This window comes from Pan troglodytes, chromosome 17 (assembly GCF_028858775.2).
Source record: "Pan troglodytes isolate AG18354 chromosome 17, NHGRI_mPanTro3-v2.0_pri, whole genome shotgun sequence".
NCBI lineage: Eukaryota > Metazoa > Chordata > Mammalia > Primates > Hominidae > Pan > Pan troglodytes.
Genome location: NC_072415.2, coordinates 24823489 through 24845592, shown reverse-complemented (window position 1 = coordinate 24845592; position 22104 = coordinate 24823489). Strand labels below are relative to the sequence as shown.

The 22104-nt window shown below is 36.9% G+C and overlaps 1 protein-coding gene across 29 annotated transcripts in view; it reads right to left on the bottom strand.

Annotated features, from left to right (window-relative positions):
- The window catches only part of L3MBTL4 (L3MBTL histone methyl-lysine binding protein 4), a 470574-nt gene that overhangs the window by 103891 nt on the left and 344579 nt on the right, over nt 1–22104 (bottom strand). For 19 of the 29 annotated variants that reach the window (XM_063795942.1, XM_063795947.1, XM_063795941.1 and 16 more), the window contains one exon: nt 21768–21838. The exons of 4 other annotated variants lie outside the window; for them this stretch is intronic. In XM_063795942.1, the coding sequence (XP_063652012.1) occupies nt 21768–21838 (71 nt within the window). Of the gene's footprint in view, nt 1–15812; nt 16715–19772; nt 19831–20754; nt 21678–21767; nt 21839–22104 lie in introns of those variants that run through there. 6 more of the 29 variants (XM_063795957.1, XM_063795960.1, XM_063795961.1 and 3 more) reach the window with 5 other exon arrangements.

Sequence of the window (22104 nt, the reverse complement as noted above, 5' to 3'; positions counted from 1 at the left end):
GCCTGGAATCCAAGAATCTTAGAAGCCAGTTTTGGCTCATGAGAAAAATACTGTGCAGTGTTGGAACACAAAGGTGCAATTATTCCAGTAATAAGATCTGCTTCTCCGGTTGTCTCTGGGCTGTCCACTCTCCCACAGCTCTGGACAGTCAATAGCCAAGGACCCTCTGCTGACGGCAGGTGTCAGATTACTATTCCAGCAGCAGTGTCAGAGGGACTGATTACGCATCTAGTCTGGAGTGATGTGGAAAGGTGAAGCTGCATTCTATTATAACCAGAGACAGTGTCAGTATGGAGAAGAGGATGTGTCAGAGACAGACTCCAGTTCGAGAGGGTTATTTCTGGAATACTCCAAGGAAGCCTCTGGCGTGGCTGCCCACATGCACCAGACTTGTTGCTGTGGAATGTGGTGTTCAGAGTTGTCACTCCCTCAAGCCTTGTACCTAAAAATAAGTATCTGCGTATTAAAGCAGGTTTATTTTTACTCAGACTTTCTTATTCTTGCAGTATAACTTTTCTTCACACTTACAATTTCAAAATATTTTGTCAATAATGTTTATAATTCTTAAAAATCCATAAATCATAATCCATAAACCTTAAACCAAAGTCTTGTATTCCAGCAAGAAAACTGGCTTTCTCATTTTCATGTACTTCTGGAATTTGATAAGAAAAAATTTTGTATGAAAAGAAGGGCAAATGGATTTTTTTGAAGGATAATACAGAATATATTAAAAACCAAGCTAAAAAAAAAGCCCAATATCCTAGAAAGGAGACTAAGAGGGCACCCAGACCCCTCCACTCAGTTCCAAGAATCTTCTTCTCACTTAAAGCCTCATTGGCTGCTGTGATGACGCTTCTAGCAGACCTGTGAGTGGAGGTGTTTCAGAAGATCTGTCAGGGAAACAAATTAATCATTTCAATCTTAGCACCTCCAAGCCTCTAATGGCAGCTGGTGTCTAACCTGGGATAAAGTTCTCTAGTATTTATTTTTTCTAAGTGAAGTAAGGCTAAAAGGTATCCATTGTAAAGAGAAACTGACTACATTCTATTCTATCTTGTAAGCTTTTGTTATTAATATTTTAATTGACATCTAAAGAAAGTAGTAGAGTGCTGCAGGAGAGTATTATCATTAATAGATGCAATATCTGTGTTCCATAAGAACCAGTATCTTGTTTATGTTGTCTTACAACTCTATTGTCATTTATAATAGATATTTAATTTTTTCTAGGCTAAAATGGAGAATATTCATTACATACTCTCATTATGCCATGAGTTTCTTTTTCTTAATTGTCAGAATAGCATCCTTGAGCAATGTGGTTGTCCAGCTCCTTCCCTTAGAATGATCGTTCAGTCCACTGCAAATAATTCCTTTCCTCTCCCTGCTCCTCCAGTTTGTCCTATTCCTCTATGCCTAAAACATTAAAACACATTCAGGTACACCAAATACTGCTGAGTCATTATGAAGATACGAAGTACTCGCAATCAGCTTTTTTTTTTTTTCTTTTTAAAATTGATCTTTTATTTTTCAGGGCAGTTTTAGGTTTATAAAAAAAAAATTTAACAGACAGTACAGAGATTTCCCATATGCCCCCTTTACCCCTAATCCCATGTCTTCCCCTATTATTATCTTACATTAGTGTGGTACATTTCTCACAATTAATGTACCAATATTGATATATTATTAATATTATCAACTAAAAGTCCTTAGTTTACATTAGGGCTTTATATTGTACAGTTCTATGGGTTCTGACAAATGCAGAATGACATGTATCCACTATTGTCTTTTTGCTATCTCTGTAGCTTTGTCTTTTACAAAATATCCATATTCAAGTATATTGCATAGGCTTGGAATTATGTATGTAGCCCTTTCAGGCTGGCTTCTTTCACTTAGCAATATGCAATTAAGGCTCCTTCATGTCTTTTTGGTGCTAATTTCTTTTTATCACTGAATAATATTCCTTTGTATGAATATATCCACAGACTCACCTATTATCCATTCACCTACTGAAGGACATCTTGGTTGCTTCCGGTTTTGACAATTATAAATAAAGCTGCTGTAAACATTCATGTGGAGGTTTTTGTACAAATATAAGTTTTAAATTCATTTGCATAAATGCCTAGAAATATGATTGCTGGATCATATGTTAAGTCTGTGTTTACTTTTGTAAGAAACTTTGCAAGAAACTACCAAACTATCTTTCAAAGCGGCTGTACCATTTTGCTTCCCTACCAGCAATGGATGACAGAGTCCCTGTTGCTTCACATTAGTATGTCAGTGTTTTGATTTTAGCCCTTCTAGCAGGTTTTGTAGTGGTATCTCATTTTAATTTACAATTCCCAAGTGATATATGATGTTGATCTTTTAATATGCTTATTTATCATTTGTGTCCGCTGATATGTCTGTTCAGATCTTTGGCCTTTGAAAAATTGGATTGTTTTCTTACTGTTGAATATTAGCAGTTCTTTGTACATTTTGCGTACAATTCCTTTCTTAGATATATGTTTTGCAAATCTTTTGTTCCATTCTGGGACTCATTTTTTTCATTTGCTTAATGATTCTTTCATATAACAGAAATGTTTAGTTTTAATAAAGTCCAACTTATCTAGTTTCTTTTTCATGGTTTGTGCTTTCGGTGTTTATTCTAATCATCACCAAACTGAAGGCCACCTAGATTTTCTCCTTTGTTATCTTCTAGAAATTTTATTGTTTTGCATTTTACATTTAGATCCATGATCCATCCTGAGTTTGTTTCATTTTGAATTTGTTGCACTTGTTCTTTCTCTTTTAGTCTTCCTCTCTTTTTCTCCCTTCTCTGATTTTAATTGAGCACTTTATATGATTCAATTTTCTCTTCTCTCTTATCATATCAATTATACTTCTAAATTAAAAAACGTTTTTAGTGATTGCCCTGAAGTTTGCACTATACACTCACAACTTACCTAAGTCCTCTTTCTACTAGCACTATACCATGCAAGCACCTTATAGCAGAATATTCCCCAATTCTCCCTCTCATCCCTTATGTTATTGCCGGCATTCATTTCACCTCTCCATAAGCTATACTCACCTAATTAATTTTTTCTATTGTTATTAAAAAACAGTTGAACAAACTGTTATCAATTAAGACTATAAAAAATAAAATATTTTATGTTACCTTTATTTTTCCTTCTCTAATGCTCTTCCTTTAAGTAGTTCCGGGTTTCTGACCCATATAATTTTCCTTCTCTCTGGAAAACTTATTTTAAAATTTCTTGCAAGGCAGTTCTACTGGAGACAAATTTCCTCAGTTTTTGTTTGTCTGAGAAAGTCTTTATTCTTCCTTCACTTTTGAAGAATAATTTTACCACATACAGAATTATAGGTTGTGGGAAATTTCAATGCTTTAAACATTTCGCTCTACTCTCTTCTGGCTCACATAGTTTCTGAAGAGAAGTCCAATGTAATTCTTATCATTGCTCCTCTATGGGTAAGGTGATTATTTTCCTCTGGCTTCTTTCAAGATTTTCTCTTCATCTTTGATTTTGTATAGTGTGAATACGACATATGTAGGTTCAGATGTTTTGATATTTATCCTTCTTGGTATTCTTTGTGCTTACTGGATATGTGTTTTAGTGTCTGCCATTAATTTTGAAACATTCTCAGCCATTATCATTTCAAATATTTCTTCTGCTCCTTTTCTTCTTTCTTCTCTTTCTGGTATTCCCATTGCACGTTTACCCTTTGTAATTATCCCACAGTTCTCACAGTTCACGGATATTCTGTAATGTCTTTTTCATCTTTTTTTTCTCTTTGCTTTTTAGATTGGGAAGTTCTACGGACACAGCTTAAAGCCCACTGATGCTTTCTTCAGTCATGTTGACTCTGTTAACGAGCCCGTCAAAGGCATTCTTCATTTCTGTTATTTTGTTTTTGAATACTAGCATTTCCAATTTTTTTTTTTAATTTCAATAGTTTTGGAGATACAGGTGGTTTTTGGTTACATGGATGTTTTTTAGTGGTGATTCCTGAGATTTTAGTGCACCCGTCATCCAAGCAGTGTAAACTGTACCTAATATGCAGTCAATCTTTTATCCCTTACTCCCCTCTCAACCTTCCTCCCTGAGTCCCCAGAGTCCATTATATCACTCTTGTGTCTTTGCATCCTCATAGCTTAGCTCCCTCTTTTAAGTGAGAACATATGATATTTGGTTTTCCATTACTCAGTTAGTTCACTTAGAATAATGGCCTCCAGCTCTGCACAAGTTGCTACAAAAGTCATTATTTCATTTCTTTCTTTTTATGGCTGAGTAGTATTCCGTGGTGTATATATGCCACATTTCCTTTATCCCGTCATTGGTCAATGGCACTTAGGTTAGTACTATATCTTTGCAACTGAGACTTGCGCTACTATAAATATCTGTGTGTGTGTGTGTGTGTGTGTGTGTGTGTGTGTGTGTGTGTGTCTTTTTAATATAATGACTTATTTGCCTTTGGGTAGATAACCAGTAGTGGAATTGCTGGATCAAATGGTAGTTATACTTTTAGTTCTTTAAAGAATCTCCATACTGTTTTTCATAGCGGTTGCACTAGTTTACACTCCCACCAGCAGTGTAAAAGTGTTCCCTTTTCACCACATCCATGCCAACGTCTATTGTTTTTTTGACTTTTTAATTAGGGCCATTCTTGCAGGAGTAAGGTGGTATCTCATTGCATTTCCCTGATGATTAGTGATATTGAGCATTTTTTCATATGTCTGTTGGCAGTTTGTATGTCTTCTTTTGAGAAATGTCTATTCATGTCCTTTGCCCACTTTTTGATGAGATTATTATTATTTTTTTCTTGCTGATTTGTTTGAGTCCCCTGTAAATTCTGGATACTAGTCCTTTGTTAAATGCATAGTTTGCAAATATTTTCTCCCACTCTGTAGGTTGTCTGTTTACTCTGCCGATTATTTCTTTTGTTGCACAGACACTTTTTTAGTTTAATTAGGTCCCATTTATTTATTTTTGTTTTTGCTGTATTTGCTTCTGGGGCCTTAGTCTTGAATTCTTGCCTAAGCTAATGTCCAGAAGAGTTTTTCCAAAGTTATCTTCTATAATTTTTATGGTTTCAGGTCTTAGATTTAAGTTTTTGATCTATCTTGAGTTGATTTTTGTATAAGGTGAAAGATGGGGATCCAGTTTCATTCTTCTACATGTGGTTTGCCAGTTTTCCCAGCACCGTTTATTGAATAGGGTGCCCTTTCCCCAATTTATGTTTTTGTATGCTTTGTTGAAGATTAGTTGGCTGTAAGTATTTGACTTTATTTCTGGGTTCTCTATTCAGTTCCATTGTTCTACATGCCTATTTTTTATACCAGTACCATGCTGTTTTGATAATTACAGCCTTGTAGTATAATTTGAAGTTGGGTAATGTGATGCCTCCATATTTGTTCTTTTTGCTTAGTATTGCTTTGGCTATGCAGGCTCTCTTTTCGTTCCATATGAATTTTAGAATGGGTTTTTCTAGTTCTGTAAAGAATGATGATGGTATTTTGATGGGAATTGCATTGAATCTGTAGATTGCTTTTGGCAGTATAGTCATTTTCACAATATTGATTCTTCCCATCCATGAGCATGGGATGTGTTTCCACATGTTTGTGCCATCTATGATTTCTCTCAGCAGTGCTTTGTCATTTTCCTTGCAGAAATCTTTCACCTCCTTGATTAAGTATATTCCTAGGTTTTTTTTTTTTTTTTTCAGCAGCAGTTGAAAAGGGATTGAGTTCTTGATTTTATTTTTGGGTTAGTCATTGTTGGTGTCTACTGATTTGTGTACATTGATTTTGTAGCCTGAGACCTTACTGAATTTGTTTATGAGATCTAGGAGCTTTTTGGATGAGTCTTTAGGGTTTTCTAAGCATATTATCATATCATTGATGAATCGTGACAATCTGAGTTATTCTTTTCCACTTCAGATGCTTTTTATTTCTTTCCCTTGTTTGATTGCTCTGGTTAGGACTTCCAGTATTATGTTGAATAGAAGTGGTAAAAGTGGGCATCCTTGTCTTGTTCCAGTTCTCAGGGGGAATGCTTTAAACTCTTTGACATTCAGCATAATGTTGCCTGTGGGTTTACCTTATATGGCTTTTGTTATTTTGAGGTAAGCCCCTTCTATGCGTATTTTTTTGAGGGTTTTAGAATAAAGGGATGTTGAATTTTATCGAATGCTTTTTCTGTGTCTATTGGGATGATCATATGGTTTTTGTTTTTAATTCTATCTATATGATGTATCACATCTATTGACTTGCATATGTTAAACCATACCTGCAACCCTGGGATGAAATCTACTTGATCATAATGTATTATTATTATTTTTTGATGTGCTGTTGGATTTGGTCAGTTAGTATTTTGTTGAGGATTTTTGCATCTATGTTCATCAAGGATATTGTAGTTTTCTTTTTTTTGTTATGTCCTTTCCTGGTTTCGGTATTAGGGTGATACTGGCTTCATAGAATGATTTAGGAAGGATTCCTTCTTTATCTTTTGGAACTGTTTCAGTAGAATTGGTACCAATTCTTCTTCGAATGTTTGGTAGACTTCAGCTGTAAATCCATCTGGTCCTGGACTTTTTTGTTGTTGACGGCAATTTTTGTATTACTGATTAAATCTTGATGCCTGTTATTGGTCCGTTCGGGGCTTCTATTTCTTCCTGATTTAATCTAGGATGGTTTTATGTCTCAGGAATTTATCCATTTCCTCTAGGGTTTCTAGTTTGTGTGCATAAAAGTGTTCATAGTAGCCTTGAATGATATTTTGTGTTTCTGTGGTATCAATTATAATATATCCAGTTTCATTTCCACTGAATAATTGAGCATATATGGATATTCTCTTTTTTTCTTGGTTAATCTTACTAATGGTCTATCAAATTTGTTTATCTTTTCAAAGAACCAGCTCTTCGTTTCATTTATCTTTTGTAATGTTCTTTTTGTTTCAATTTCATTTAGTTCTGCTCTGATCTTTAATATTTCTTTTCTTCTCTTGGGTTTGGGTTTAATTTGTTCTTTTACTCTAGTTTCTTAAGAAGTGATATTAGGTTGTCATTTTGTGCTTTTTCAGACTTTTTGATGTACACATTTAATACTATGAACTTTCCTGTTTGGGCTGCTTTTGCTGTATCCCAGAGGCTTTGATAAGTTCTGTCATTATTATCATTCATTTTCAAGAATTTTCTAATTTAGACCTTGATTTCATTGTTAAACCAAAAATTATTCAAGAGCAAATTATTTAACGTCCATGTATTCGTATAGTTTTGAGAATTCCTTTTGGAGTTGATTTCCAGTTTTATTCCACAGTGGTTTCAGAAGACCCTTGTTATGATTTCGATTTTTAAAAATTTATTGAGACTTGTTTTATGGTCTATCATATGGTCTATCTTGGAGAATGCTCCATGTGCTGATGAATAGAATGTATATTCTGTATTTGGGAAGACTGTTCTGTAAACACCTGTTAAGTCCATTTGTTCTAGGGTATAGTTTAAGTCTGGTGTTTCTTTGTTGAGTTTCTGTCCTGATGATCTTCTAGTACTGTTGGTGAAGTATTAAAGTGTCCCACTATTAGTGTGTTGCTGTCTACCTTATTTCTTGGGTCTAGTAGTAATTATTTTATAAGTCTGGGAGCTCTAGGGTTAGGTGCATATAAATTTAGGATTGTAATATCTTCTTGTTGGACTAATCCTCTTATCATTACATAATGTCATTCTTTAACTGTCTTTTTTTAACTGTTGTTGCTTTAAAGTCTGTTTTGTGTGATATAAGTGTGATATAAGAATAGCTACTTCTGCTCACTTTTGTTTCCAGTTGCATAGCATATTTTTTTCCACCCCTTTACCTTAAGTTTATGTGACTCCTTATGTGTTAGGTGGGTCTCTTGAACATAGCAGATATTTGGTTGATTTTTTTATGCATTCTGCCATTCTGTATCTTTTAAATAGAACACTTAGGCCGTTTACGTTCAGCATTATTATTGAGATGTGAGGTACTGTTCTAGTGATCATATTAGATGTTGCCTAGATACTTTGTTTTTTTTTTTTTTCATTGTGTTATTGTTTTATAGGACTTGTGAGATTTGTGCTTTAAGGAAGTTCTGTTTTGGTGCATATTGTTTGTCAGCATTTGTTTGTCTGAGAAAGACTTTATCTCTCCTTCATTTATGAAGCTTAGTTTTTCTGGATACAAAATTCTTCGCTTACAATTATTTTGCTTAAGGAAGCCAAAGATGGGACCCCAGTCCCTTCTGGCTTGTAGGGTTTCTGCTGAGAAATCTGCTGTTAGTTGGATAGGTTTTCCTTTATAGGTCACCTTATGCTTTTGTCTCACAGCTCTTAAAACTCATTCCTTCATGTAGACTTTAGATAGCCTGATGACTATGTGCCTTGGTGATGATCTTTTTGCAATGAATTTCCCAGGAGTTCCTTGAGTTTTCTGTATTTGGATATATAGATCTCTACCAAGGCCAAGGAAGTTTTCCTCAATTATTCCCTCAAATAAGTTGTCTAAACATTTAGACTTCTCTTTTCCCTCAGGAACACCAATTATTCTTAGATTTGGCCATTTTACATGATCCCATATTTCTTGTACACTTTATTCATTTCTTGAGATTCTTTTTTCTTCATCTTTGACTGGGTTAATTCTAGAGCCTGATCTTTGAGCTCCAAGATTCTTTCTAGTCTATTGAAGAAACTTTTCCACTGTATTTTGCATTTCCCTAAGTGTGACTTTCATTTCCAGAAGTTCTGACTGGTTTTACTTCACGACATCAATCTCTCTGGAAAATTTTCATTCATATCCTAAATTAAAAAAAAAATTTCTTTATGTTGTTTTTCACCTTTCTCTAGTATCTGCTTGAGTAATTTAATAAGCAACCTTCTGAATTCTTTATCTGGTATTTCAAAGACTTAATCTTGGTTTGGATCCATTGCTGAAAGCTAGTGTGATTTCTTGGGGATGTTGTAGAACCCCGTTTTGTCATATTACCAGAATTACTTTTCTGGTTTCTTCTTATTTTGGGTGGACCATTTCTTCAAATTGTTCTTAAATTTATTTTTGATTTGACTGTGTTTTTTCTTTAATTTCTTCTTTTCCCTCTTAAGGATCTGACTTTAATGTTTATCATTTATTATAGCCTAATTTGATTCTTAATGCTTTTAGTGGGGAAGACTCTGTAGGAGTTCCTTAAAGAGAGTTTTTGTGCGCTGGCTTTCCCAGACGCTGGTTGCAGTAACCATGCATTTGGCCTGTGGGTAAGTTCACTGTCTCCTGTAGGGTTGGAATGGCTAGGATCTCTTGAAGCTTATCTCATTCTCCCATGGTGTACACCTTTTTATTTATTTAATTTTTTCCCAGTATTTTATTTACTAAGCTGATGATTCAGGCTTCAGGCCAATAGGAGAGGTATCCCTGGGGTAGGTATTGGTGGTAGCTAAAGAGATGCGTAGATATATCTAATGGTGGGCAGAGGTCCCAGCCTTGATGAAGGTGCCTGGGGGAGCTCTAAATTAAATGTGCTGAGGTTTTATCAGAGTGAAGGGTGGAAGCTACCTCAGCTCCCCTGCCAGGCAAGCAGGAAAGCTATCCACCTTCCTGTCCCAGTATTCCAGCTATTCAGATCAGACAGGTAACTCTTTGCATCTGTAGGAATGTTGATGTTCCAAGTAGAGAGGAGTTGTGACTCTGCAAGCCTGAATTTGAGAAGTGCTCCTCCTGTGGGGATGCAATCACCCTAAATTGTTCCTGGAAGGCCATCTATATGTGCATCTACACTGCATTCCTCTGGGAGAAGCCCCAGCTGTGTGTGCAGTGGTGTACCAGTGGGAAAAGGACCCCCTTTCCAAGCCCCTTTATGATCAGAGATGCTGCCTGATTGTTGGAGTAGAGGTGTAGACTTTCTTTACTGCACCCAGCACTGCGATTGTGTCTCTGCCATAAGAAACATCCCACTAGTGGAAAGATCTGGGACTCAAGGCCTGCCATTCAGATTCTTTTTCCCATGGGATATTCCCTTGATGTGATGCTCTCCCCCTTCCCCTAGGAATGAGACTTCCTGAGACCCAGACCACAGTGATTGTTAGTGCTCTTCTGGGTCTAGATACCCAGTGGGACTACCACACTTTGAGCTGATGCTGGGGAATATCTGCAAGGGATCCAGAAATGTGAACTAATTTCAAGTCTCCCAGCAGTGTACACCAGCACCATCTTTGATGGAGATGGCAGGGGAGTTACATACACTCTGTGAGATTTCTTGGTTGGAGATAAGGCTTAGTGTGCAGGATTTCTCAAATGATAGTTACCATTGCAGTGAACTTGCCACATGGACAGGCTCAGGACCTCTGGTTAGTCAGGGTGTTGTACGCAGTGGTGATAGCTGAGGTCACATAGTCATTTTCTCCTTCCTGGGTGCATTCTACCTAGAGGTGCTTAATGGACCGTGTTGGATGGCCTCCAGCCACGAGGTGGCATTTGCAAAAGAGCAACCAGCTGCAGTAGTAGCAGTGGGATTTAAGCTTGCCATAAGTTGCTGCAGGAAAGTGTTGTTTTTTTTTTTTCCTCAGGTGACAGGCAGGGCTATAAAGTTCCCCAAAGTTTATGTCCTTTGTGTTAAGCTACCAGGGTGGGTGAAGGGGCACAACCAAGTGAGGGCAGGGTTAGGCGGGTCTGTGCTCTGACTCTTCTTGAGCTGGGCTAGCTGCGGCCACTGTGAGGATTGGGAGGTGGTTCTCAGGCCACTGGGCTAATGTTCCAGAAGGGAGTATAACTGCCTCTTCTGCACAGAAGAGTTCACAAAGGTAGTGGGGAGGAGCAGGCAGCAGTAAGCCTCACCCAGCTCCCATGCAGTTGGCGAGGCTGATCTCACTCACTCAGTGCTCCACTAACAAAGGCAAAAGATGACTCAGATAAATAACGGTGACTAATGTGTTTACAAAATTAGATGGCAAGATAGAGAATTTTACTCAAGAACTAAGGTCTATTAAAATCATACATAGGTAAATTGCTAAACTAAGAAATAAACAATAATTTAATTAAAAATTAATTACATGAGTGTAATAGCAATTTGGAGACAGCTGAAGAGAGAATTATTGATCTTGAAAATAGGCCACTAGAAAAATATCCAGGCTGAAGCATGTACTAAAAACGGAGGGGAAATAATGAAAAGAGCTCTTAAGACATATAACTAAGAAAGTCTAATATATTCGCAGATGGAGTCTCAATAGGGGAAATGAGAGAGAATGGAGCATAAACAATATTTGAGGAGATAATGGTCAAATTTTTCAAAGTGGTAAAAAGCCATACACCCACAGATTTAAGCACTATGAATCCTAAAGAGACAAATATAAGGCACTTCATAGTAAAACTGCTAAAAATGAAAGACAACAGAAAAACCTTATAAGTAATCAGATAAAATGTGACACACTCCAAGACATACTCCTTTCAAACAGACACAATAAAGCTACAGCTGACTTCTTGAGAGAAACAATAGAAGTCAGAAGCCAACGGATTACCGTATTTAAAGCCTGAAAAAAAATTAACTGCCAATCTAGAATTCTATAACCTGTAAAAATATTCTTCAAAAGTTTGGGTGAAAAAAGGATATTTCTGGACAAAGAAAAACTTACTCAAAAAAAAAAAAATCAGCTAGGCCAAGTGCAGTGGCTCATGTGTGTAATCCCAGCACTTTGGGAGGTCAAAGTGGGCAGATTGTTTGAACCCAGGAGTTTGAGAAAAGCCTGAGCAACATAGTGAGATCCCATCTTGACAAAAAAAAAAAAAAACAAAAAACAAAACAAAAATTAGCCAGGCATGGTGGCACACACCTGTAGGCCCAGCTACTCCAGAGGCTGAGGTGGGAGGATCACTTGAGCCCCGCAGGTTGAGGCTGCAGTGAGCTGTGATTGCACCACTGCACGCCAGCCTGGGTGACAGAGTGAAACCCTGTCTAAAAAAATAATAATAACTAGAAGACACTATAAATGAAGTACAAAAGATAATTTTTCAGATAGAGGAAAAATGATTCTATATAAAGATAAAGATGCATTTTGTAGTAGCTGGGATATCTACTAACAGAATATTAAAAATAAATAAACAACAAGCTAATAGAGGGAGAATGGTATACTCACATGAATTTTGGTTTAAAAAGATACAGCAAAAATATAAAATTGAATACAAACTACTGAGAAAAATAGAAAACAATTATAGAGATGGTAGCAATAGGCTGGACACAGTGGCTTATATCTGTTATCCCAGCACTTTGGGAGGCCAAGGTGGGGAGATCACTTGAGGCTAGGAGTTTGAGACCAGCCTGGCCAACATGGTGAAACCCTGTCTCTACTAAAAACACAAAAATTAGCTGGGCATGGTGGTACACATCTGTAATCCCAGCTACTTGTGAGGCTGAGGCATCAGAATCACTTGAACCCAGGAGGTGGAGGTTGCAGGAAGCCAGGATTGCACCACTGCACTTCAGCCTGGGAGACAGAGTGAGACTCTTTCAATTAAAAAAAAAAAAAAGATAGTAGCCCTAAGTCCAACTTAACACTAATAACATTAGATAGAAATGTATTAAATCCTTCAATTAAGAGACTCCTGTTGACTGGGTGCAGTGACTCACACCTGTAATCCCAGCACTTTGAGAGGCTGAGGTAAGAGGATTGCTTGAGTCTGGGAGGCCAAGGTTGCAGTAAGCCATAATCACGCCACTGCTCTCCAGTCTGGGGTGACAGAGATAGACCCCATAAAAAAGAAAGAAAGAAAAAGAAGAAAGAAGGAAAGAAAGAAAGAAGGAAGGAAGGAAGGAAAGAAAGAAAGAGAGAGAGGGAGGGAGGGAAGGGAGGGAGGGAGGAAGGAAGGAAGGAAGAAAGATTGTTATTAGATTGGATTTACACATAAAAATCACACACCACTTGGAAGTGTCATATTAAATATAAGGACAATGATGGAGCATATAAAAGGACGGAAATAAATATAACGTACAAATACTAATCAAAATAATACTGCTAATATCAGACAAAGGAAACAAAGGTAAGAAGCATTTGGAGAAATAAAATACATATTTCAAAATGTTGAAGGGTCAATTGATTACTAATATTCTAATGTTCTAATTTTCATGAGCCTAGTAATATAGCCTAAAAATGTGTATAATAAAAGGAAAACCAGGTAATATCACAACCATAGTAGAGGACTTTAACACATTTTTTCAGGAATCAAATGAATAAGCAGGAAGAAATGTATCAGTAAAGATAATAAAGATCTAACGGTATGATTAACAATTGCTCAGAGTATACTCTCTGACCACAGTGGAATAAAATTCAAAATCAATAACAAAAAGTTAATAAAATCCCCAAATATCTGGAAATGAATCAGTATATTTCTTCATACCACATATAAAAGAAAAACAATGTAAATGAGAAAATATTTTGAATTAAATTATTATGAAATCTGACAAATCAAAACTCATGGAATGCAGGAAAAGCCATGCTTAAATTAACGCTAATATAGTTTTAGGTGCATATATTAAAATATATTTAAAGGCCGGGAGCGGTGGCTCACGCTTGTAATCCCAGCACTCTGGGAGGCCGAGGCGGGTGAATCATGAGGTCAGGAGATCGAGACCATCCTGGTTAACACAGTGAAACCCTGTCTCTACTAAAAAATACAAAAAAAAAAAAAAAATTAGCTGGGCGTAGTGGCGGGTGCCTGTAGTCCCAGCTACTCGGGAGGCTGAAGCAGGAGTATGGCATGAACCCGGGAGGTGGAGCTTGCAATGAGCCCAGATCGTGCCACTGCACTCCAGCACTCTAGCCTGGGTAACAGAGAGAGAGACTCCGTCTCAAAAAAAAAAAAAAAAAAAAAAAAAAAATATATATATATATATATATATATACACACACACACACACACATATATATTTAAAAACAAAATATGTAAGTAATAATTTAAAGAAGTTAGAAAAATGACGGTAAATTAAAGCCAAAGAGAGTGGAAGGCAGAAATATAATAGCAGAAATTAATAACGGAGAAAACAAATGCACACTAGAGAAAATCAACACAGCCAAAAATTGGTCCATTGTAAAGATAAGTAAACCTTTAGCAGGATTAACTGAAACAGACAGAGGCAAAAACAGAGAGAGAGAGAGTGAGAGAGACAGAGGGGGAGAGAAAACGCACAAGCACATAAACATCAATTTCAGGAATGAAAAAGGAACATAACTATAGAATCTGCAGACACTGAAAAGCTAATCAGAGGGTATTATAAACAACTCAATAGCAACAGACTTGAAAATTTAAATGAAATATACAAATTCCTAGAAAAACTAATACAAGAAGAAATTTTAAAAATCTAAAGTCCTCAATCTATTAAAGAAATTGAATCTACAATTAAAATTCTTTCAATAAAAAAACTTCAGCTTTTTTCCTGTCTGTGAATTCATCTAAACAGTTAAAAAAAGAAATGTTGTGAATCTTACATAAACTCTTGGTGATAATGGAGAAAGAGGGAATATCAAAACGAGATGAAGAAGACATTACAAGAAGGAAAACTACAGATCAGCTTCTCCTGTGAACATATTTGAAACAGTCCTTAATAAAACATAGGGAGTTCTCACTTGGCATGGTAGTCAGGGGCTATAAAATTGACGATGCAAGCTGAAGCCATGCAAACTGAGCTTAATAATCAATGGGGAAAATTGTAATTCTTTTTTCACGAACTTCACAAATTTTGGTCAAAATATTAACAACTCTTTTAACTAGTAAAAGTAATATTTAATTAGTATGCTGTGGTTTATAACATTTAATACATTGAGATAAGGTGTTTTGTTTCTTTGTTAAAAAAAAACTTATCACGAGTTTTCTGAGGAGTGTTTGCTTTCTTTTTGTCCTATAACTGTGAATGAAGAGAGCATCTTTTCCATTCCTTGGTAAACTGTCATATTCCTAAGTTAGATTCACTTCTAACATTTTATCCTTTGCACTTACAATGTTGTGAAATATCTCTGAGAGTTCCTTTAATGTGAAGTGTTTTTTTGTTTGTTTGTTTTGATTTTGTTTGTTTGTTTTTTGCCAGCATCACTTTCTGTGGGACATCTCCATGCTGTTCGTCATAACCCCTTTCTTAATTTATGTCAATGAGCTTACCGTCACTAAGTTCCCTGGCTGCACGTCTAGAATCTTGAATGGAGGTAGGGTCAGCATTTCTATGGTTGGCTATTTTTCCTTTGAATATGTTTACATTCGATTAGAATTTCACTTCCAGTGTTATCCCTTCCTTTCTTCTTTACTGTACTTTCATATTTGTTGGCCAATGCCCTCTCTGGAGTGTCCAGTTTTGTAAAATGTTATGTGGGTTTATCACTGGGTGACAAGCAGGCTACACAACTATATTGGCTGTCATGTTGTCCGTGTGTGAACTGAACAACATTGATTGGTCAATGCTGTGACCAATCACCAACAGACTTTGAAAGAGGTAATGTTATTGGTCACTGATGATGATGAGAGCTGTTATTTATGTAATGATTTGTAAACTAAAGAGCCAGTGCTTTGTGCAATCAATCACTCGCAGCTAACATATCTTGGTAAATGAAGCCTGACTATGTTGTCGGGGGACTGGTGTTATTTAACTAAATGGTGGTAACTGAAATTCATTCATATTAGAAGCATGCAAAGTGAGGTCTACCTATACAAGTAAAGACATTGGTTCTTTCTTGATCTGGGTGCTGGTACATAGATGTTTGTTTTGTTCAGATTCATTCAGCAATACAGTATCATTTTTACATTTTCCCAACTTATGACATATTCCAACTAAAAATTTCCTTGGAAATTATTTTAATATAATTCAGCACATTAAAAGAATAAAGGAGAAAATTCACACGATCATCTCTATACAAGCAGAAAAAGCATTTGATAAAATTCAGGAACATTTATAAAAAGAAAAACTAGAAATGGAGGCAATTTCCTCAATCCACTATGCAGCATTATAAAAAACTACATCAAGCATCAATTAGGTATTAAAGAATACCTAATCAAACAGAAGGATAATCATGTTCATGAATTGGAAGATGCCAATTCACCTGAAATAAAACTATACATTCAATGCAATTCTAATTAAAATCAGAGTAGTTTGTATGATGTGTGTGTGTAAGTGAACAAGCTGATAAGAAATGTAAAGGAACAAGAATAGTTAGGGCAATCTCAAAGAAAAAGAACAAAAATGGAGGAGCGGCATTCTTAGCTATCAGAATTTATCATATAAAGTTAAGGTAATCAAGACACCATAGTATTGGCACAAGAATAGCCAAGTAAACCAATGGAATAGAACAGAGTCCAGAAACAGACCCATACATAAATGGTTACTCGATTTATGACAAGTATGCACTACTTGTGTTACTACTGAGCAATAGGGAAATGACTTTTTAATAAATGGTGCTGGGTCAACTGAATATTCAAAGAAAAAGTAAATCTTCGCCTCTATGTTACACCATGCATAAAATCACTTACAGGTACACTGTAGATCTAAATGTGAAAGATAAAAACAATAAAGATTCTAGAATAAAAATCAGCAAAATGAACATGTAATTGACAAAAACTATAAATAGCACACTAAAAGCATTAATCAAAATAGAACTGATAGACTATATTAAAATCTGGAATTTGCATTCATCACAAGGCATCATTAAGAGTGTGAAAAGGCAAATGATAGACTGGAGAAGATATCTGTAATACAATTATACAACAATGAACTCATACATTGATCCAAAGAACTCTTACATATCAATAAAAAAGACAATGTAAAAGACAAATGAGAAAGATACTTCATAAAAGAGGATATTCAAATAGCCAATAAACATGAAAATATGTTCAAGCTCATTAGGCCTCAGAAGGAAACCAAAATTAAAGCAAAATTAAATACCACTGTAAGCCCAAAAGAATGGCTACAATGAAAGAGACTGACAAATAGTAACTACTGGGAAAGATGCAGAGTACCTGCAATTTCCATACTGTGCTGGTAGGAACATCCTGGTACAACCACTTTGTAAAAATATTTGACACTAACTGCTGAAATTGAATTTCTGCAAACCCAATTGCCCAGAAATTCCACTCATAGATATTTATCCTACAAAAATGCATACACATATCTACCAAATCACATACTAGAATGTTCCTAGTGGAAACAGTGCAAAACTGAAAACAATCAACCTTAAAATGGATAAATTGTGGTACCTTCACAGAATTGAATAATATGTAGCAACGAGAATAAGCAAGCTATGATTTGAATGGATATTATAGACAATGTTAGCAAAAGAAGTCAGACATAAAAGTGTACATAACATCTGATTCCATTTATAAAATTTTGCAAACAGGGCAAAATTAACTGAGAGTGAGCAAAATCAGAATAGTTACCCTGGCAGGAGGAATGATAGGGGTCAGAAGCTTGAGGCGAGCTTCTGGTCATATGTTTGTTGATCTTAGTGATGATTAAATGGGTATGATCTCTGTGCACTTGGCTAAAATTTTTACTTATAACAGAAAGAACCCGGAAAATGTATATGTACTGACTTAGAAAGGTAACCACAATATATCAATAACTGAGGGAGGAAAAGCTGATTGTAGCTCACCAAATATAATATGATTCTGCACTGGTAAAAAAAAATGTGAAGTATTATATCCAAAATAAATCCTTTAAGGATTTATCAACAATGCTTATCTCTTTCAATTTTTATTTTTCATTTTATGAAATTTGGGGATTTTTAGAAAATGAGCATTAATTAAAGGTTTGGGACCAAAATAATAAATATTAAAAAGAAACAACTTTCTAGCTGAACTTTCCACAATTCCAAAGGTATCTCACAGGTGGTTCAATGCAGTGGCTGTGAGAGTGACATCTCTTTGAGGGACCAAGGAGCGTCTAACAGAGACAGGACAGAGCACCTGGATGAGCAGATCCTTCCTCAAGAATGCAAATGCACTTTAATTCACCTCCCTCAGCTTGTGCTCAGGGAGCAGGTTCTGTCCCATTCTCTGTGGAACACTCATTGAGCAAAGGAAAAACCCAAAAGGCACAGAGGCCCAGCTCCGTCCTGGAGAAGGGGCTCGCGGTGTTGCCAAACACATAAACTCTATGTTCATGCATTATTTTACTTCGCAAAAGGCACAAAGAATAATTATCACTTGTCATGTCTTAGGAGTAACACTCAATAAGCTTACCTGTAAACCTTGGATTAGTAAGACAAATTTCAACTTGCCCCTGTTATGCACAACCAACATCCTTTTAACATAATCATGGTTTCCTCTACAGACTTTTATCATTACAAAGTAATTAAAATTTTTATCATCCAATCTTATGTTTATATACTGTTGTTGTTATATGTGTTTATCCAATCTTGTGTTTATATATTATTGCGATATATGTTTACATATTGAAAAAAGTGTGTTCAGTAGCTAAGAATTATACTTGAAAATGATGGGTAGTCTTTAAAATATTTTTATTATATATGCCAAGCATATATATGGTGAATAAAATGATTTTTAAAAGAAGTTTTCCAGTGAAAATGGAAAACATGCCCAAGATATAAAAAACAGAATCTGTGTGTGCATCTATACATGTGTGTATACAATTTCCAAAAATCCAGTGTATATAACCTCCCCTCATAGAAGAAATAGAGCACAAATTTTAGCCCATTTTCCTTAAAAAAAAAAAAAATAGAAGACTCCTGGCTGGGCGCAGTGGCTCACGCCTGTAATCCCAGCACTTTGGGAGGCCGAGGTGAGTGGATCACGAGGTCAGGAGTTCGAGACCAGCCTGGCCAACATAGCGAAACCCCGTCTCTACTAAAAATATGAAAATTAGCCAGGCATGGTGGCGTGCACCTGTAGTTCCAGCTACTCGGGAGGCTGAGGCAGAAGAATTGCTTGAACCCTGAAGCAGAGGTTACAGTGAGCCAAGATCGCGCCACTGCACTCCAGCTTGTGTGACAGAGCAAGACTTCGTCTCAATAAATAAATGAACAATAAATAAATAATAAATAAAAGACTCCTGATGAATGAAGAAGGCACTCATTCAACTCTATGCCCAGACCAAAAAAAAAAAAAAGCTGGTGGGGGAAAAGGCTGGGTGCAGTGGCTCACACCTGTAATCCCAGCACTTTGGGAGGCTGAAGAGGATGGATCACCTGAGCTCAAGAGTTCAAAAACAGCCTGGGCAACATGGTGAAACCCCATCTCTACTAAACTACAAAAAGTTAGCCGGGTGTGGCGGTGTGAGCCTGTAATCCCAGTTACTTGAGAGGCTGAGACAGGAGAATCACTTGAACCCAGGAGGTGGAGGTTGCAGTGAGCCAAGATCGCGCCACTGCACTCCAGCCTGGGCAACAGAGGGGAGAGTCCACCTCAAAAAAAAAAAAAAAAAAAAAGGGAAAAAAAGGAAGGACATGGGTACTGGATATTATGATCAGATTTGCAGGCTTAAGAAAAATAAAAGAAAATATTAAATAATCGTTTAATATCACCATAAGAACATATTTATTTTCATTATTTTGTCTCAGCCATGTTAGAACGAAAGCAAATATGCTTTATAATAATGGGGATTAGTCCCATAGTACAGCGGTCCCCAACCTTTAGTGGCACCAGGAACTGGTTTCATGGAAGACAATTTTTCCACAGACCAGGGGTGGGGGGATGGTTTCAGGATGATCCAAGTGCATTACATTTATTGTGCACTTTATTTCTATTATTATTACATTGTAATAGATAATGAAATAATTATGCAACTCACCATAATGTAGAATCAGTGGGAGCCCTGAGCCTGTTTTCCTGCAACTAGACAGTCCCATCTGGGGGTGATGGGAGACAGTGACAGATCGTCAGGTATTAGATTCTCATAAGGAACACGCAACCTAGATCCCTCACATGTGCGGGTCGCAATACTGTTCGTGCTCCTATGAGGATCTAACGCTGCAGCTGATCTGACAGGAGACCGAGCTCAGGTGGTAATGTGAGCAATGGAGAGCAGCTGTGAATGCAGATAAAGCTTTGCTCTCTCGCCTGCCCTCTGCTCACCTCCTGCTATGCAGCCCAGTTCCTAACAGGCTACAGACCGGTCTGTGGCCTAGGTGTTGGGGACTCCGGACATACAAGGAAGAGCCACTTTGATTGACAAAAGGCTAGACTAGAAAGCAGGCGCTAACCACAGCCTGCCAATTTTCATGGGATGGAATGAACCCCACCTGCACTTCCCCAACACGCAGTGGTCTGGGTCCACAGGCAGCCGTGTGCTCCACCTAAGGCCAACTGCTCCTCCCACCTCACACTCTTCTGACATAAATGCCATATCTGATAGCACAGACCTCTGCTGTGAGGAAACGGATATGTTTAAATTGAAGAGCACAGTAAATGCATGAATAAATAAAAGCATATGGGTGTAAACTTCTTATACATGATGCAGAAAAGAACAAGTGCATTCTGAGCATCTTGGAAGAGATTTCATCTTTCACAGTATGCAAATGCATTTTGCTATGACATTTTCTATTTTTGTAAGGATGATCTTCATTACTACATTTATGATATGAACTACAAAATTGTGTATCTGTTTGAACAAGAACATATACATAATTACTCTGTGGAGATATTTTCAAAAGTGTCAAACTATGAATTAAAACACTGGCACTTTTTTTTTAAGGCTTCTTACATGGTTCCAAAACATGTCGTTTACAGAATGAAGGCTTGGTAAGATGGATGAGAACATTTGTATGGAACAGTTTCTAAAATATCAGTGATTTATTTTATTTAAAGCAGACTTGAGCTCTGGTTATATTACATAGAAATTCTTCTTATGAGGGAGAAACATGTAGCTGCACAATGAATCCAAAGTAATTCAACTGCCCTCTCTTTTCTGAGGAAAAGGCCTCGTGTGGCTGAGATGAAATCCACAATTCTTCCAACACAAGCAAGAGCTCCATCTCTACCTGAAGTGAGCAGTTCAGCACTGCTCACTGGCCTCCCGGCCCTTTTGTTCAATGACTGCCAAGCACCCTCTCCTTCTCTTAAGAAAAGTCCAGTGGGTAACGAGATGGCACAGTCCAGCACAGTGTGCTAATTCACTGGACTTCTACCAGGTCAGTAGAAAGCTCAGCAATGTTCCTTCCCTCTAGAAGGCAGACAGATCTCCTACATCTTCCGGGAGACACAAATGTACAGAGCTGCCAAGGCTGCAGGTGGGCTAATAGAAATTATCAATGTTTGCATCTGACTGAATCAAAACAGAACCCGGGGAAAACTGATTCCTTAGCTTGGTACAATATAATCCAACCTCAAAATTCTGTCTATATGGAGCCTTCATTGGAAAGAAACGTAACTAAAAGAACACATGCAATTCTTCTCTTACTAATGAGGTGCATCTTACAGTCTCCCACCTTCACAAGTGCAGTGAGACACTCCTGGTTTCCCTCCATGGCCTCTGCAGATGGCAGAGTGGGATTCAACCATTGAACCTCTAACTTCTGTTGGTTTACACTTTTCCTATCATGAGTGGGGACCATAGAGATCATAGAGTCCAGTCCTTTTACTTTTAAAATGAGAAAATGAAGGTTTGAGTAGTGAAGTGAAGGGACTCATTCACAGGGCGGGAACTAGAACACAAGTCTCTTTTGACTTCTAGTTAGGCTCTTTCTACCATTCCCTGCTGGAATGATAAAACCAAACAGTCAAACAAATAAGACATTCTGCACAACAAAAAGTATATTCTGTGTTTTGCTAGTGTTTTTGTTTTTACCTCTGAAGAGATTATCCAAGTCAATATCTTCTTTTCCTTTGATTTTCAAACACTTTGCCTGCTGTACAAGTCTGGGCAAAGAACAGAAATAAAATCTAGATTCATTATCCTGTGAGGTAGGAAGAAATCATGATAGCAGCACAAATTTAAATAGAAACTGCAGGGTAAACAATAGTGAACTGGCAGGTATTTTGCTGCACAGAGCCTTGTTAGAATTTTAAGATTTTAAAAACACACTTCTGTTCAGAAACTCTGACTTTGAACCCTGAAATTTAAAAGGCTTTTTCCCCCTCATTCTATTACAGCAAAAAGTTTCCAAAACTCTCTGGAGAATAAT